The 17,326-nt window shown below is 46.0% G+C and overlaps 1 protein-coding gene across 2 annotated transcripts in view; it reads left to right on the forward strand.

The window, feature by feature from the left end:
• The window catches only part of LOC146805219 (pyruvate dehydrogenase (acetyl-transferring) kinase isozyme 3, mitochondrial), a 1,482,095-nt gene that overhangs the window by 751,210 nt on the left and 713,559 nt on the right, over positions 1-17,326 (forward strand). For both annotated transcript variants that reach the window (XM_085622419.1, XM_085622420.1), the window contains exon 5: positions 891-980. In XM_085622419.1, the coding sequence (XP_085478545.1) occupies positions 891-980 (90 nt within the window). The remainder of the gene's footprint in view (positions 1-890; positions 981-17,326) is intronic.

Genomic DNA, 17,326 nt, shown 5'->3' on the forward strand with positions numbered 1-17,326 from the left:
GTCCTTACAGCCTGTATCAAATTATGATAAAAAGTACATATGATCTGACATCTAGGGAATCCCTCTCGGCATTGGACAAAACCACAATCACTGCCTCACTAGTGGTGTTTGGCAGGGTACCCCTACTAAACACAAATTCATACATTTTCAGGTCCCCATGTTATGTTCCCGAAACCCAAAACACAGTCTATGCCATCTGCTTACTTATTTTACACTAATTGAGACCCACACAAAAACTAATTATTTATATCCATGGTACTAGATAAAAATACCTAACATTGTGTCAGGCATCAATGACATTCAAAGAAAAACAAATTAGGTCCATGACTTAGCATTGAAGAAGGGTATACCATTGTTACTTTCATCTGACCAAAACCTCTGGTGTTCTATTCAGCCAATTCATGCTGCAGCTTTTAGTTAGCTACTAGCTTGGTGACTGTGTCTAGTGGACCTGCTTAGCCACATGATCCAAAGGGTGCTTTGTTATGCCCCCAAACATACATGGTTTTCAGGGGTGTCCAAACCTCCAAGGAAAATCCTATTTGGAATACCAACTTCTCACTCTTTGAATGGAATTTACTACTGCTGAGTATTCCGCACTCGTGGCTATGAAAACCACAGTAGTAATTGCACTAAAGCCTGCAAGGAACCCGTTGTCAATTCCTGCCGTATATTAGGAGGTGTTTTCGGCCATGAACGTAATGTCTATGGCCAAAATAAACTTTCTGATTGGGGCCTTTGAATTCCTGTTTGGAGCCTTGAAGCCTGTACAGCCCATCTTTGTCTAGACTATACAAATAATAAATAAAAACACAAAGGGTAGAAAGTACGTGAGTGAAAACAAAATCTAATTTTTGAACAATTTACACCTTTTTTCTTTTTCTTTGAAGCACTCCTCTTCGGTGGAGACACAAATCCAGCCCATCCCAAGCAGTTTGGGAGTATCGATCCTACGTGTAACGTAGCTGATGTGGTTAAAGGTAAGAAGACATGCACTACCCTTTTTTTAAAACTATGTATGTATGTATCATTTCTGTAGCGCTAATCTAGCCAAAAGGCAGCAGAGCACACACAGTGTCAAAAAGATGTATAAATTCAACGAGTAATAGGAGTGGTAGATGGTTTGTGGACTGTTAACGTCTTGTGATGTAGTGTTTTTTAAAGAGGTGCATCTTTAACTCTTTTCTAAGTTGCAGCAGTGTTGGGCGATCCTGATGGGAATGTTGTTCCATCCTTGGTGCACAGATAGAAAAGGCATGTTGCCTTGTTTTTCCTCTTTTGCGCTTCTTAGTCTACAGTCTGATGGAGTCCTGGCTGCTGGTGTGGCGAGAACCACAAGAAATGATGACATTGTCTGCAGGATAAGTGAGGTGCTGGTTGTCACGCCTTTATAAATGATGCAGCTGGTTTTGAAGTCAGTGCAGGTCCGCAACGAAGAGTCAATGGATGGGGTTGGTGTGGCCATGTTTCTTCAGGTCCTGGATGAGACATGCTATGGCATGAAATATACCCTTAATACGTGCCATTGTGGATTCTGAGAAGACATGAAGCTGGCGTTATCATCAGATGTGAAAATACGAGAGCTTGAACAGCAGTTTAAGCAGCGGCGGCTCCTTTGCAATGGCCAAGGAGTGTTGCCCCCTGCCAGCTCTTTAAAAAAATAAAACGATGATTAAACAGGTTTAAAAGCAGTTTTATTATCGTTTTATTTATCTTGTGCCAAGGCTTGGAGGTGGGGCAGGGTTATGATACGCTGGAGGGGGAGTGGTGGGTTCTACCTACTGAGCACATGTGGTTTATGGCTGGCCATCTCAGGCCAGACAAAAACCACATGTGCAGTGACCCCTCTACAACCCCCAGCTGCATTGCTGGGGCGGGAGAAAACAGGCACAGACTCCCAGTATGTCCTGTAGAGCACATCATGGGCACTCAGGCCAATCCTGAAGCTGCTCTCATGTGAGAGCAGCTTCGGGATTGGCCGCAGGGCAGGCTGGGAATCTACCTGCCTGCCTGCCTCCCTCCTGCGGGGGGAGAGGAGCCGAAGAGCATGACGCAATGCTGGAGGGCAGCAGGTAAAAAAATGTTCTTCGTTGTTGCCCGTCCCCCTGCCTCTTTTGTGCATATTTTTTCTACATTGTCCCCTCCCCCCACCTCCCTGGCCCTACTTCTTATCCCCAATACGAGCCGCTCCTGAGTTTAAAGTCACTTTTTGGAAGCAAATGGTCTACTTTATTTAGAATAGAGAGCTGTCTGTTTTTTGGCAATGTGTTCCATGAGGGTGAGGGTGTCCAAAGTGAATCCAGTTGTCTTGGCATTCGGTGATAGTTGGAGGTTGGAAGTCGTCTAGGTTAATGTCACTGAACCAGTTTTGTAATGTTTCTTATCTTTAGTTGTGGACCTTACATTAACCAAGAAGGCAAAGGTTTTGCCACCACCAATACAATCCTTCTACAGTAGGGTGGCTCCTCTTGTTGAAGATGATCATCTAAAAAATCGGTACCTTGCATATACTTGATACATCAGTTGTGACGGCCGAAATAAAGTGGGACTGTGCTTTGGATCTGTGCTCAGTAGAACCACCTTTACATCCACAATGGCCTACTGTTTCAAATGTAAAACATTATTATTTTCAGTTGCATTTTGTATGACCTACACGTATTCTGACGCTCAGTTATACTTAAGGGCACAGGTAGAACACAGACCAAGGGTTGTGTATTGTTGCCACCAGATCATCCTTCTGCTGAACAACCGTGTAAATGGACATTTATGAAAGCAATAAAAAGTATAAATCGTTCGTAAAGCACTCCTCCATAATTTTGAACCCATACATGTTGGAATCCCATGGGGGCTGTAGTTTGTGCACTACCCCCAGTAATTGGGGAAGATTACGGGGGTCTGACGCATAGCAATATCGCTACACTTCGCACCTTCTGCTGATGCGAGGACAGGCATAAGCATTGCGTTTTTATTTTGGAATTGCTGCTAATCCGTTTTAATAGTTACGTGTTGGGAGATTATCTTTTAACCTTATTAAAATTTGCACAGCCCACTCACTTGCACTTTAAAAAACAACTCACCTCGCTATTAGCGAGACTCCATTGATTTGGGCCAATCACCGGGCGCTATCTTTGTTTGCGCTCTAGTGGTTGGGTCTACTTAAACAGGGGAATGCAAGCGCGCCAGACCACGAATTGAGACACCCAGCCAATGTAATCAGCTGCTGCTGTAGAACGTTCGCTACTGATTGGGGAAGATTACGGGGGTCTGACGCATAGCAATATCGCTACACTTCGCACCTTCTGCTGATGCGAGGACAGGCATAAGCATTGCGTTTTTATTTTGGAATTGCTGCTAATCCGTTTTAATAGTTGCGTGTTGGGAGATTATCTTTTAATCTTATTAAAATTTGCACTGCCCACTCACTTGCACTTTAAAAAACAACTCACCTTTCTATTAGCGAGACGCCATTGATTTGGGCCAATCACCGGGAGCCATCTTTGTTTGCGCTCTAGTGGTTGGGTCTACTTAAACAGGGGAATGCAAGCGCGCCAGACCCCGAATTGAGACACCCAGCCAATGTAATCAGCTGCTGCTGTAGAACGTTCGCTACTGATTGGGGAAGATTACGGGGGTCTGACGCATAGCAATATCACTACACTTCGCACCTTCTGATGATGCGAGGACAGGCATAAGCATTGCGTTTTTATTTTGGAATTGCTGCTAATCCGTTTTAATAGTTGCGTGTTGGGAGATTATCTTTTAACCTTATTAAAATTTGCACTGCCCACTCACTTGCACTTTAAAAAACAACTCACCTCGCTATTAGCGAGACTCCATTGATTTGGGCCAATCACCGGGCGCCATCTTTGTTTGCGCTCTAGTGGTTGGGTCTACTTAAACAGGGGAATGCAAGCGCGCCAGACCACGAATTGAGACACCCAGCCAATGTAATCAGCTGCTGCTGTAGAACGTTCGCTACTGATTGGGGAAGATTACGGGGGTCTGACGCATAGCAATATCGCTACACTTCGCACCTTCTGCTGATGCGAGGACAGGCATAAGCATTGCGTTTTTATTTTGGAATTGCTGCTAATCCGTTTTAATAGTTGCGTGTTGGGAGATTATCTTTTAATCTTATTAAAATTTGCACTGCCCACTCACTTGCACTTTAAAAAAAAACTCACCTTTCTATTAGCGAGACGCCATTGATTTGGGCCAATCACCGGGAGCCATCTTTGTTTGCGCTCTAGTGGTTGGGTCTACTTAAACAGGGGAATGCAAGCGCGCCAGACCCCGAATTGAGACACCCAGCCAATGTAATCAGCTGCTGCTGTAGAACGTTCGCTACTGATTGGGGAAGATTACGGGGGTCTGACGCATAGCAATATCACTACACTTCGCACCTTCTGATGATGCGAGGACAGGCATAAGCATTGCGTTTTTATTTTGGAATTGCTGCTAATCCGTTTTAATAGTTGCGTGTTGGGAGATTATCTTTTAACCTTATTAAAATTTGCACTGCCCACTCACTTGCACTTTAAAAAACAACTCACCTCGCTATTAGCGAGACTCCATTGATTTGGGCCAATCACCGGGCGCCATCTTTGTTTGCGCTCTAGTGGTTGGGTCTACTTAAACAGGGGAGTGCAAGCCCGCAGCGCGTGCGCGCAGCGGGCGCGCCAATGGCGCGCCGGAGGCAAGCCCGTCTGCGCCCGTCCGCGCTCCGGTCGCGCCTGGCGCCAGAAATGCTGCCAAAAACGCTGCCCAAATCCACATGGCCAGAATTAAGTACTCCAGGGAGGCCCTACTTAACATTGACAAAGGGCGGCAAGGGGAATTTCTGCAGGCTTTGAACTGTGGTCTGATTAACAGCAGATCAATGATAAAACATTACCAGGAGATCAATGACCTGCTGGAGGATTTAGATCTTGATCTGCTGTTCATCACGGAAACCTGGCTCAACCCTGACTCCTCGGTGGAGCTGGGTCTTGCGTGCCCAGCAGGCTATAAAATCCTTCAGAAGCCGCGCCTGACGGGTAGAGGAGGAGGGGTAGGGATCATTTTTAAGGAAAAGTGGGACTCTGTCCTATTGCCGATAAATGATATAGCGGGGTATGAACTCCTGGGCTTCTCTTTACAGGAGCCCAAGGGGAGAATGTTGTCAGGCATGGTTTGCTATAGGCCCCCGGGCCTGGATTTTGTCGTACTTTGCAATTTGGGACCACGTAGGAGGCAGGGCCCTACCCCTGTCTATCCCGGTATTAGTGAACCGCGAATGGTTAATGCGGTATGTACAAGTGCTTTGTGTAACGTTTTAGCTATGAATGCACTGTGTATACGCTATTATACATCACTACGTGGGTTCCATTTTGTATCGGTAGCCATCTTATGGTTGCCCTCACATAGGCTATGTAGCATGAAGCGAATACGGGCCTTTTAAAGCACATGTGGCTTTCTTTGACTTTTCTGTGACCTGGGCAGCTTGGCTCCGCTGCCCCAGGTCAAACTGGTCCCACGAGTTCCCCGTCCTCTGGCCACCTGTGATTAGCATCAGGGCTTGACACACCATAAAGTCTTTTCATCCTACACAAGCCTCCAGCTAATCTCTTTCTCACCTGACTGTTCCTGCTTTATGGCTTGTTTCCCAAAACAGGAGATGCTCATGTTTATTGGGGCCTATCGATATCTGATGTGGGATCTGAGCCTTGCTGTGTAAATAATTGCGGGCTGGCTTAACTGGAATGTGGGATGGTCATCATGACTCTGCCTTTCCGTTTGTAATGTATACTTTAAATGACCATGCCATAAACCTAGGAATGTATGCCTGAAGCAGGAAATTCTGTATTTAAGGAGAAGCCCGTTTCTGTGATTTTCAGCAGTCTCCTGAGAACATACACGCTGTTGTACTTCTAGGATACCTGTAATTGGTCTGCAGCCAATAAACTGATCTTTGACTTCACCCAGAAGACTCTGTGTTTCTGTAGGTCTGAAACAGGAAGAACCCCGAAGTCATAGGGTGTGTTCCCCTGCACCGCTGGGCTTAAAATACCCAGTACTTCATTTGGCGCCCAACGTTGGGCGATTTCAGCGGTACCGGTCCAAGCCAGAGGTTCGTGAGGAGCTTCGTGTGGAAATTCTGGAGGAAGGCCGCCACTTCATCGACCCCTGCATGTCGACGTGGTCCAAAAGTCTTTTCTGCGAGGTTCTCCGCGTCCCGACTGCTACGAAGGACTGCTGCCCTGATTAATCGCCCTGTTTTGGACCCTTGACGATTTTTTGGTAGAGCAAAACAATCGAGAGAGTCTTCTGGTGACGCCATCGATCATCAATATTCAGTGAAGTATAAGTGGAGCGTCTCCTAGTTTGAATTTGGTATCCTTCGGGATCATTTTGATTTGGTGCTTGCAAGTCCCAAAGCCAGAGGACTCGTGTATTCACGAGACTATCGTATTCGATAATCCTTTGACGTTTGAAACTAGACTAGTGAGCGAAGATGCCTGGTTCTAGTGTATTTTGTAGATTGTTTTGTTTGGGTTGTGGAAGGGATTTCCAGTTAGAGGATTCATGTCCGGTTCCTCCAATTGGAACTCCAACTTATGAGCTTTATGTAAAACATGGCGTGGGCCCCATTGCATATAATGAAATATGGATCCGATACACCAGAAAGGACGGTGTTTTAAAATGGCCCCAAAATGGTAGTTTCGATACAGATATCTTAGATAATTTGGAAGTTAAATTGTTTAAAAAGAAAGCCCGGCCGGCGATGTTTGATTCTTTCCGCCTATGGCGAAAGGAAGCCAAACAGAAGGAAATTAAGCTAGCGAAAAGAAATAAGAGAGAGAGAGGTATGTCAGTGATGCAAGCAGCTGTGCAATTTAAAGATAATGAGGAGGAACAAATGAAGGAACAGTTACATAGACAGCGCAAACTAGGGATTGATAAATGTTACCCTGTTTTGTCACCCCTTGTGCAAGATGAGACAAAAGAGAATGAGAAAGATTCCCTAATGTCCCATTTGTTGAGTTCGCCACCCCCATATGCGCAAAATGCCACCGCACCTCCACAGCTTGTGAATGCGCAGCCTCCAGTAAATATGCCGCAAGCCTTCCCACAGGCGCCAGCTCCTCTTCAGCTGGCTCCTATCCCTGCAGTGCAGCCCTCTCAAGGGCCGCCAGTTTTGCTACCTGTTACCCCCGCGCTTTCTGCGACTTTGCCTAGCACGCCAGCGTCTTCCCCTGGCGCTCCTTCTTACACTACCCAGGTACCTGTATCTGAATCTGTTTTTCTTCCCTCTGTCTATCCCCCCGTTTTTGCATCAACTTCTCCTTCAGCACGACAACGACTAGCTAATGTAGTTACTAGTCTAATGTCGCCTCTCTTTGGGTCATCTAGTGCGACTCCTGCCTTACAGCGTAAGCAATTGCGCAGTCAGCTGCCTGATTCTGACGAGAAAGCAGTGTTAGATCATCTGGCGCGTAGGTGGATTGGTTTCCCTTCATGCTATGATGTGGAATCAGTTGTTGACGTGTTTCATCAATGGGATGCCCCGAAACAGAGGTATGTGTTTGAGAAAATGTGTGAAATCCTCTGTGAGGAATTGGATGATCATGGTAGAGATCGAAGCCCGCAGGAGATGTGTCAAGTGAGATTCGATTTTGGAAAAGGTACGATTGTGGGCCCCGATGTCAATAGAGCAGTTGCGATCTTATTATCCTTGAGGAATGATGATTGTCAACAGCCGTTGTTTACACAAGATTTCCCTGTGGGGAGAAAGGGAAAAGCGCGACAATACCCTATGAGAGAAGTCCCTCCGGTATGGAAGGAAGCTGTTGCGGCTGATGCCGCTCATGGTATTGCTGCTATGCCAGCACATTTTCAGCGTGTTTGGGTGCATGTCCCTTGGAAACGATCTGAAGTAATAGCGCTTAAACAGACATTGCCTGACCCCCGTAAAAACCCTACAGGATATTATAAGGAGTTATCCCAAACTGCAGAATCGTGTGTCATGAATTTGGCTGACATAGATATGTTGTTCGGGAATGTTGTTCCACAGCCTTTATGGAGATCCATCCGTAATACGGATCATGCTGCAGAGCTAGGGGGTACATGGGCTAATATCGTTGCTGCAGACGCTAGACAAGTTGGTGGTGCAAAACCTGAGCCTTTGGTAGCAGAGCTCCCTGGTCGAATTATTACCTACATGAAAACTATAATGCCTGCGATGCGCGTAAATTGGGATAAACTATCCGCATGTAAGCAGAAGAAAGATGAGACAGTGTCTGATTTCTTTACTAGGTTTGAAGAAACGTTTATCGACCACAGTGGTCAAGACATGAGCACTGAAGGTGGCCAACGCTTATTTGTTGATAAATTTGTGCAGAATCTACTTCCCGAGTTGTGTAAAAAATTAAAAGACTCAGAAAGTTCTTGGGCTGTTTCCTCTTCAGCGCAAATACTGGCTACTGCACAGTATTATGAGAATAGAGACAAAGATGAGAAGGATAGAACAGATAAGAAAACGAAAGAACTTAAAACAAAGGTCCTTTTACAGCAGGCCTATCCGCCACGTGGAGGACAGAATAATTATAGGCAAACACAAGGTATCTATCAGCAACCCCAACAGTTTCAGAGTAATCAGCAAATGAACGGGTATTATCAACCACGAATCCCTGTAGGTCCCAACCAATGTTCATATTGCAAAGAGGAAGGTCATTTTAAATATAGTTGCCCTAAATTAATGCAGCGTAACAGTAATGCGTATGGCGCAAGTGGTAGAGGTGGTCAGCAAGCTCCTAGGGGTAGAGGGCGTGGAAATATTCCCCAGAACGCGCATCCTCTTCCGCCTCAAAATACCATAAATAGCTTTGATCAGCAAGCCAACGCGACTGGTAATACAGCTCAGTACTACAATAATGATTATTATGCAGAAGATGACAATGTAGAAGATGATGATTACTAGGACAGCCGTAGACAGAGAGAGGGAGTTGTTTCAGTGCCAGTGGATCAGAGTGGACCCTATGTTAAAGTAACTACAGCAAATGTAACAGAGCCCTTTCTGCTGGACACTGGTGCTGCAAAGAGTTCAATCATGCATTCAAAACTCCCTGGCGCGCCTTTGTCTGGCGAAATGAATGTTTCAGTAGGTTTTTCTGGCGCCCCAGTTAGGAACCCGATTTCTAGTCCTATGTCTCTTTCTGTTGGACCTTGCGAGCTAAAAGCACCTCTCATCCTAACAACAGGTTGTGGTGAGAATTTGTTAGGATTAGATTTGCTAAAAAGATTGCTTGCCACGCTGTATTGTTCTCCCTCAGGAGTACAACTTACATTAGGTAAGAAAGTGATTTCCCCAATGTATTTGTCTAAAAATGCAATGCCACCTGAATTGTTATCCCTTCCGGATGTCCTTTGGGCTACTGGTCCCAATGATGTGGGTCTTTTGGAAATACCGCCATATGTGGTCACTTTAAAAGCCAATGTCAGATTGCCACGCATTCCCCAGTACAAGATCTCCAATGAAGGTCAGAAAGCATTGTTAGCAATTGTCAGTGATTTGATTAAAAAGGGTGTAATTGAAGAGACAAGAGGCAACGTTTGCAATAGTCCTGTTTTACCTGTCTTAAAACGAACGGACCCTTCACAGCCACCTGTTTACAGATTTGTGATTGATCTTAGAGAGGTTAATAAGATTGTTGTGCCACAGTTTCCAGTTGTCCCTGATATAACTGCCTTGTTAACCATGATTCCAGCCACCGCTGCATGGTTCTCAGTAATCGATCTAAAGAATGCTTTCTTTAGCATCCCAATTGCAGAGGAGAGCAGAGACATTTTTGGTTTCAGTTTAGGAGCTTCCGCTTTAAACGCGCTCCCCAGGGCTACTGTGAGAGTCCATCAATATACAGTCAGGCTTTAAAAGCGCAGCTTGATGCACTTGTTTTACCCAGTGGCGCTATCCTCATTCAGTATGTTGACGATTTACTAATCGCCGCGGATACTGAAAAGATTTGCAAAGAAGCTACATTGTCATTGTTGCGTCATTTGTCTGCCTTTCATCACAAAGTGTCTCTCTCAAAATTGCAATATTCTCGACGAGAAGTGACCTACTTAGGTCATCTCTTATCGAAGGAGGGAAGGAAACTGACCCCAGAAAGAATTCAAGCCATTGCACAGTTGAGTGTGCCAAGAACACAGAGAGAAGTGCGTGCTTTCTTGGGCATTACTTCATACTGTAGGCATTGGATTCCTAATTTTTCCTTGTTGGCAAAACCTTTGTTAGCATTAACATGCAAAGACACACCGAATCCTATCCCATGGTCTGAAGAGTGTCAGAAAAGTTTTTTGGAATTGCGCAACGCATTGTGTTCAGCTCCTGTGTTGGGTACCCCTGACTACAGCAAGCCTTTTACATTGTATGTTCATGAGAAAGATGGTTGCGCATTATCAGTGTTAACACAGCCTTTTGGCGACAGACCGCGTCCATGCGCATACTTTTCATCAACCTTGGACCCTGTAGCGAGGGCATTGCCAAGTTGTCTGAGAGCCACAGCCACCGCAGCTATGTCTATTCGATAGTCTGCTGGACTAGTAATGGATAATACATTGATTGTTATGGTTCCACATGCTGTGGACACATTGTTAAACAGGACCAAGACGCAGCACTTAACTAGTGCGCGATTATCTGGTTATGAGCTGACACTGTTAGCAAATCATATACACATAAAGAGATGCAACACGTTGAATCCAGCTACACTATTACCAATTCCAGCAGATCTAGATGAGATTGAGCAACATGATTGTCTGTTCAGAACAGAAGAAGAAACGAAAGGGAGAGTAGATCTTAAAGATACTCCCCTGACTGAGTGTGATGGTACTTTATGGGTGGATGGTTCGAGTTTCAAGCTTCCGAATGGTGATACGACTGCTGCATATGCTATCACGACTTTGCACACGATTGTTAAAACTGCGCGTGTGCCACAGAATTCGGCTCAAGCAGCAGAATTGATTGCCCTTACGAGAGCATGCGTGTTGTCTGAAGGAATGAAAGTGAACATATATACGGATAGCCAATACGCCTTTGGCGTGGCTCATAGTTTTGGGCGATTGTGGAAGGAACGTGGGTTCCTGACTTCGCATGGAGCTAAGATTCAGAATGGCAAGTTGGTGAATGATCTCTTTGAGTCGCTGACCCTACCGTTACAAGTTGCGATTATGAAATGCAGTGCGCACAAGAAAATCACTGATGATGTTGGTCGTGGTAATGCGTTTGCTGATGAAGTCGCGAAAGAAACAGCAAAAGATGTGAAGACTCGAATGTATGTTGCAGGCCCTGCCAGATGGGTTGGTGATGTTGGAATGTGTGAAAACACAATAGAGAGTGTAAAGTCCCTTCAAGCTGAAGCCACAGAGAAAGAGTTAAGCAAGTGGAGAGAAAGTATGGGTAAGTTGGATGAGAATGGTTGTTGGATTGATTTGTCAGAACATAGGCGATGGTTGTTACCTGATGCATATGTGCTTCCAGTGGTTACTATGGCACATGGATTGGCACACATCAGTACGAAAGGAATCTGTAAGTTGTTGGCTCCAGTATGGCAGAATGCTGGAATTCCTAAGTGTGCAGAGAATGTGGTCAAGAATTGTATGGTATGCTTGAAGTACAACCCTGGTAGGGGAACCCCAACTCCAGCTGGTCATTTTGCGCCTCCATCATATCCATTTGAAGTTTTGCAGCTAGATTTTATCCACATGGAAAGGTGCAACAACCTGAAATATGTATTGGTGGTTGTTTGCGCTTTCTCAAAATGGATAGAGGCCTATCCTCTAAAAGATAACACTGCTCTATCCACAGCCAAAGCCCCTGTGAGGGAATTTTTCCCTAGGTTTGGAATGCCAAGAATAGTGGAGTGATAATGGGAGTGAGTTTGTGGGCCAAGTGATGAAGAATGTGTGTGAGGGACTAGGTATAAGGCAGAAATTTCACGCTGCAAATCACCCCCAATCAGCTGGATTAGTGGAGCGCTACAATGGCGCTCTAAAACTCAAACTGGCCAAAATCCAAGCGAGCTCAGGTCTTAAATGGCCTGACGCTCTGCCTCTAGCACTCCTGTCCACTAGAATGACCGTGCATTCACGGGTGGGACTTAGTCCCTACGAGGTCGTTTTTGGCTGCCCGGCCAATGTATGGGGTGTGCCAAGACCGACGAAATTCAGTGAAATCGAACATCCAGTACTGCTTGATTACTTGTATGATTTGACGGTTAAACTGCGTGTTTTACACCAACAGGTGCACGATACTCTCCCCCCGGCCTCTGAGGCTCCAGGACACCCCATTGACCCTGGCACGTGGGTGCTCATCAAAAACTTCCAGCGGAAAACCAACGATGAGCCCCGCTGGATTGGCCCTCACCTCGTGCTACTGTCTACAAGATCAGCTGTTCGAGGAAAGGGGAAAAGGAACTGGATCCACGGCACCCACGTGAAGAGGATCCCTTTGCCTCTGCCGTATGACCAGTGGGTCCAGGAGGGTATCGCTGACTCTGAAACAGACACTGTACCTCGTTTTGTGCCGTTCAGTGATGCACGCATAAAAGGCACAACTTCAGCGCAGGAAAGTGACGATATTTTGCAAGAAGCTGTGCCGCCGTCAATTCGATTGGACACTACAGAGCCTGAACTTTTGTTCCAAGATCAAACAGTACCTGGCCGTCTCCATTACAATCTAAGACCAAGGCCCATGGACAAATAAATATTCTTTTTCTTTTACCTTTTTATTTTTTGATAACCAGAGCTCTCCCATCTGAAGGACTTTCTTGATTTTTGTTTTTCGAACCACCATCCGGGTTCAGCCGCAGGGTCGCGGTGCCAAGACTTTGGGGTACAGGCCGAAGAAGTTAGGTCGACGGTTCTGGTTGGTCTAGGACGTTCCCTGGACTGACAGGCGTACTCCTTAGCAGAAGATACTCACCCGCCGCGAGCGGCACGATTAGAGGATGGAGTTTTGTAAGATGCAGAGACTCACTGAGGAAATGAACTTTAAAGCAAGAATATGTAAAATAATGAGGAGCACACGTTTTGTATTTTTATGCCTATTCGTATTATGTAGTATGGTAGTGTTTACTGTAGGATTTGTATTCTTCTCCTCTCAAGAGCCCATTGCCCCCACTGTACAGCCTATACCTCCTCCTACTATCTCCTCACACTCTTTTCACCCTCTGCCTGAACATGAACAAGTTAGACGATCAGAGTTTGTGAATAACTCGTTTATTCAGCTCCTGCACCAGCACCAACTAGTCATGAATACAACAAATTGTTGGGTGTGCGGTTTAATGCCACATACCATTAATAAGGGTATTCCCTATCTGGTGCTGCCGTATAGTTACAATGGATCGTCATGGGCATTCCAGACTATGTTTCTCTATGCACTAGATGCGTACTCCCCGCGACAACCGCGTTCCATCAGACCTAGCACCAATAATAAAGCTTTAATGAAAGGAGTTGCCGATATGAGTAGAGATATCGATGCATACTCATCCATTCCCAAAGAAGAATTGAGAGCTTATGTAGGGTGGAAAGCGACGGGGTATAGTATTAGTCTAGGTGAAAGACAACGGAAAATCTCATCCCCAATCTGGGTCGTACCCCACATAGGTCGGTTCTGTTTGCAAGGTAATGCTCAGAATCCTAGAGCTCAACTGGGAAGAAGTGACTGTACTGAAACATACACTTTTCCGTCACAGTTTTCCCCTGCGTTTTTGGCTGCCAAGGGTACATATTTTATCTGCAATGACCGAGCATATACATGGTTGCCCCCTGATTTCTCGGGCACATGTTATATTGCAAATCTGCTACCGCCAACATTTACTGCCGCCTCTGACTATCACAAGACCAGAGTTGTGAGAGGCGTGATTAGTAAGGAGGATACTGCCGGTCAGGAAGCGGGAGATTTCTTTTTGGGTTTCCTGCCGTTTTGGGGACCTATGGTTAATAGTAGGAACCTGAGACAGCTGACTCGTGTGGTTGAATCCACTGTTAATGTTACGGCTGGTGCCCTTGGTAATTTGACAGCTGAGCTCCAAGCGGATCGCCTCATGACTTTGCAGAACCGCATGATTCTAGACGTCATACTTGCAGACCGTGGTGGGGTATGTAAGGTTATCCAATCCAGTTGTTGCATTTTCATACCAGACAACGCTCCAACAGTTTATCAAGCCATCTCCAAACTGCATAAAATATCTGAGTCCATACACGTGGATAAAGGAGATTGGTCACTGGTGGGGTGGTTCTGGGAACTGATATCTGCCTGGGGTTGGAAAGTTCTGATGGTCATTGGAATGATCTTAGCCATCCTTTTCCTGTTCTGTCTGTGCATACAGTGTGCTCCTGCGATATGTGGCCTCTGTGCTACATTATGTGTAAGGAAACCTGTATCGAGGGACGAGCTAAGTAATAGGATGATGCTACAGCAACATCTCCATGACTTCGTGAATATTGACCTAGACTCGGATTGAAATGAGCATAGTTATTGCCTATGTAAGGGCAAAAGAAGGGTCTGTCGTACTTTGCAATTTGGGACCACGTAGGAGGCAGGGCCCTACCCCTGTCTATCCCGGTATTAGTGAACTGCGAATGGTTAATGCGGTATGTACAAGTGCTTTGTGTAACGTTTTAGCTATGAATGCACTGTGTATACGCTATTATACATCACTACGTGGGTTCCATTTTGTATCGGTGGCCATCTTATGGTTGCCCTCACATAGGCTATGTAGCATGAAGCGAATACGGGCCTTTTAAAGCACATGTGGCTTTCTTTGACTTTTCTGTGACCTGGGCAGCTTGGCTCCGCTGCCCCAGGTCAAACTGGTCCCACGAGTTCCCCGTCCTCTGGCCACCTGTGATTAGCATCAGGGCTTGACACACCATAAAGTCTTTTCATCCTACACAAGCCTCCAGCTAATCTCTTTCTCACCTGACTGTTCCTGCTTTATGGCTTGTTTCCCAAAACAGGAGATGCTCATGTTTATTGGGGCCTATCGATATCTGATGTGGGATCTGAGCCTTGCTGTGTAAATAATTGCGGGCTGGCTTAACTGGAATGTGGGATGGTCATCATGACTCTGCCTTTTCGTTTGTAATGTATACTTTAAATGACCATGCCATAAACCTAGGAATGTATGCCTGAAGCAGGAAATTCTGTATTTAAGGAGAAGCCCGTTTCTGTGATTTTCAGCAGTCTCCTGAGAACATACACGCTGTTGTACTTCTAGGATACCTGTAATTGGTCTGCAGCCAATAAACTGATCTTTGACTTCACCCAGAAGACAGTGTTTCTGTAGGTCTGAAACAGGAAGAACCCCGAAGTCATAGGGTGTGTTCCCCTGCACCGCTGGGCTTAAAATACCCAGTACTTCAGTTTCCAACATCAGGCCCTACTGGATACTATTATTACCCTAGCATTATCACACTCCAGATTGTTGTTCCTAGGGGCCTTTAATCTTTGGGACACGGGGAGCTTAGGAAACCACCTGAAGGCTCTGAGCCAAACTTGTGAGAACTGCGGTTTGCAGCAGCTTATTCAAACATCTACTCACAAGGGAGGAAATATGCTTGACCAAGTTTTTGCTAAGCAGTCTGAAACAGAGGTACTCAGTATAGCCCCGCTGAACTGGACTGATCATTTTTTGATCCAGTTCAGAATAACCTTGCCTAGAAACAAACCGACGGGAAGAAAACTAACTACCTACCGGTGGGGGAGAGACTGGGCGAAACTCCCCAAATTGGGCCTAGCACCCCTATTTCCTAGTCAGACCTTACTTAACCCTGGGGAGGCAGTTGAGGAGAATTACAATAGATACTGTAATTCTATCAACAATGTTCTGGAGGAACTTATCCCAAGGAAAAAGCTCAAGGTTAGAAGTATGCCTTCGGCTCCCTGGTTTAATGAGGAGTTGAGAGCGCTACGTGCAGCTCGCCGGCAGACTGAGAGAAGGTGGCGCAGGGCCTACCTAGAAACAGATGAAAAAGCTTTAAAATCTATACAAGCCCAATATAAGCAGGCTATTAGGGAGGCCAAGTCACAATTCTATGCAAAATCCATTCTGCATGCACCTAATGGCACTAATATTGTAAGAGATCTTAGTAACCCTGGATGCCTGGCTAATAGAGTCCAGCCATCGCAAAACCTGTGCAACGAGGTTGCCACCTTCTTCATTGACAAGGTCACTAAAATCGTGGGTGGACTTGACCATAGCGCAAGGGTAACTCCGCCTTCCAGTGAAGCTGTCCGGAAGGACATCTCTCTGAACTACTTCCCACCCCCACGGAGGATGTTTTCAGCAACATAGCTCGGCAGATATCTGGCTCGCCCCTTGACCCCCTTCCTCACAAAATCTGGAAGGAGTTTGGCCCTGATTTACTTCCAGGCCTGTGGCAAATCTGTTGCCAATCCTTGAACGAAGGGTGGTACCAGACTGCTGGAAACGGGCGATAGTCACCCCCTGCTGAAAAAGCCATCTCTATACCCTACGTTGCCAGTCAATTTCCGTCCCATATCTCTACTGCCATTCCCTTTCAAAATTCTGGAAAAAATGTTCATAAGTCCCTGTCAAACTATTTGGAAGAAAATCAGTTGTTGGACAGGGACCAGTTTGGATTCCGGCTGGGGCATGGGACGGAAACTGCCTTAACAACAGTGTTAGACAAACTTCGAATGCTTGCTGACAGTGGAAATTCCTCAGTACTAGTGCTGCTAGACATGTCGGCCGCACTCGACACGGTCAGCCATGCCGTACTGCTGTCAAGACTGAAAGGTTTAGGGGTAAAGGGCTGCGCCCTGAAAAGGATACATTCCTATCTGGCAGGCCGGCAACAGGCAGTTATGCTGACACCGTTTACCTCCCCCTGGTCTCCGGTTCGCTATGGAGTACCCCAGGGCTCGGCAATCAGCCCGATTCTTTTTAACGTCTACCTAGGCCCACTGATCCCTATTATAAAATCCTACGGGATCGAAGTGGTCAATTATGCGGATGACATTCAATTGCTGTTTTCCCTCGAAGGAGAGCATGCTGTCCCTATGAGCTCCTTTCAAGCATATATGGGGCAGGTCTCAGACTGGCTGAAGGCCAACTCCCTACAGCTGAACACTGGGAAAACAGAGCTATTGCACTGCCACGCTGCTAGAATGTCTAATCTTCTCCTGGGTGAGTTTAGGCTCAGACCAGAGGATGCCCCTATAGAAGCTGCTAAAACAGTCCGCAACCTGGGGGTCATGGTGGACGAAAACCTCCAGATGCAAACCCAGGCCAACAAAACAATCAGCACCTGCCTTTCCTTGCTG

This window comes from Triturus cristatus, chromosome 8 (assembly GCF_964204655.1).
Source record: "Triturus cristatus chromosome 8, aTriCri1.1, whole genome shotgun sequence".
Lineage (NCBI taxonomy): Eukaryota > Metazoa > Chordata > Amphibia > Caudata > Salamandridae > Triturus > Triturus cristatus.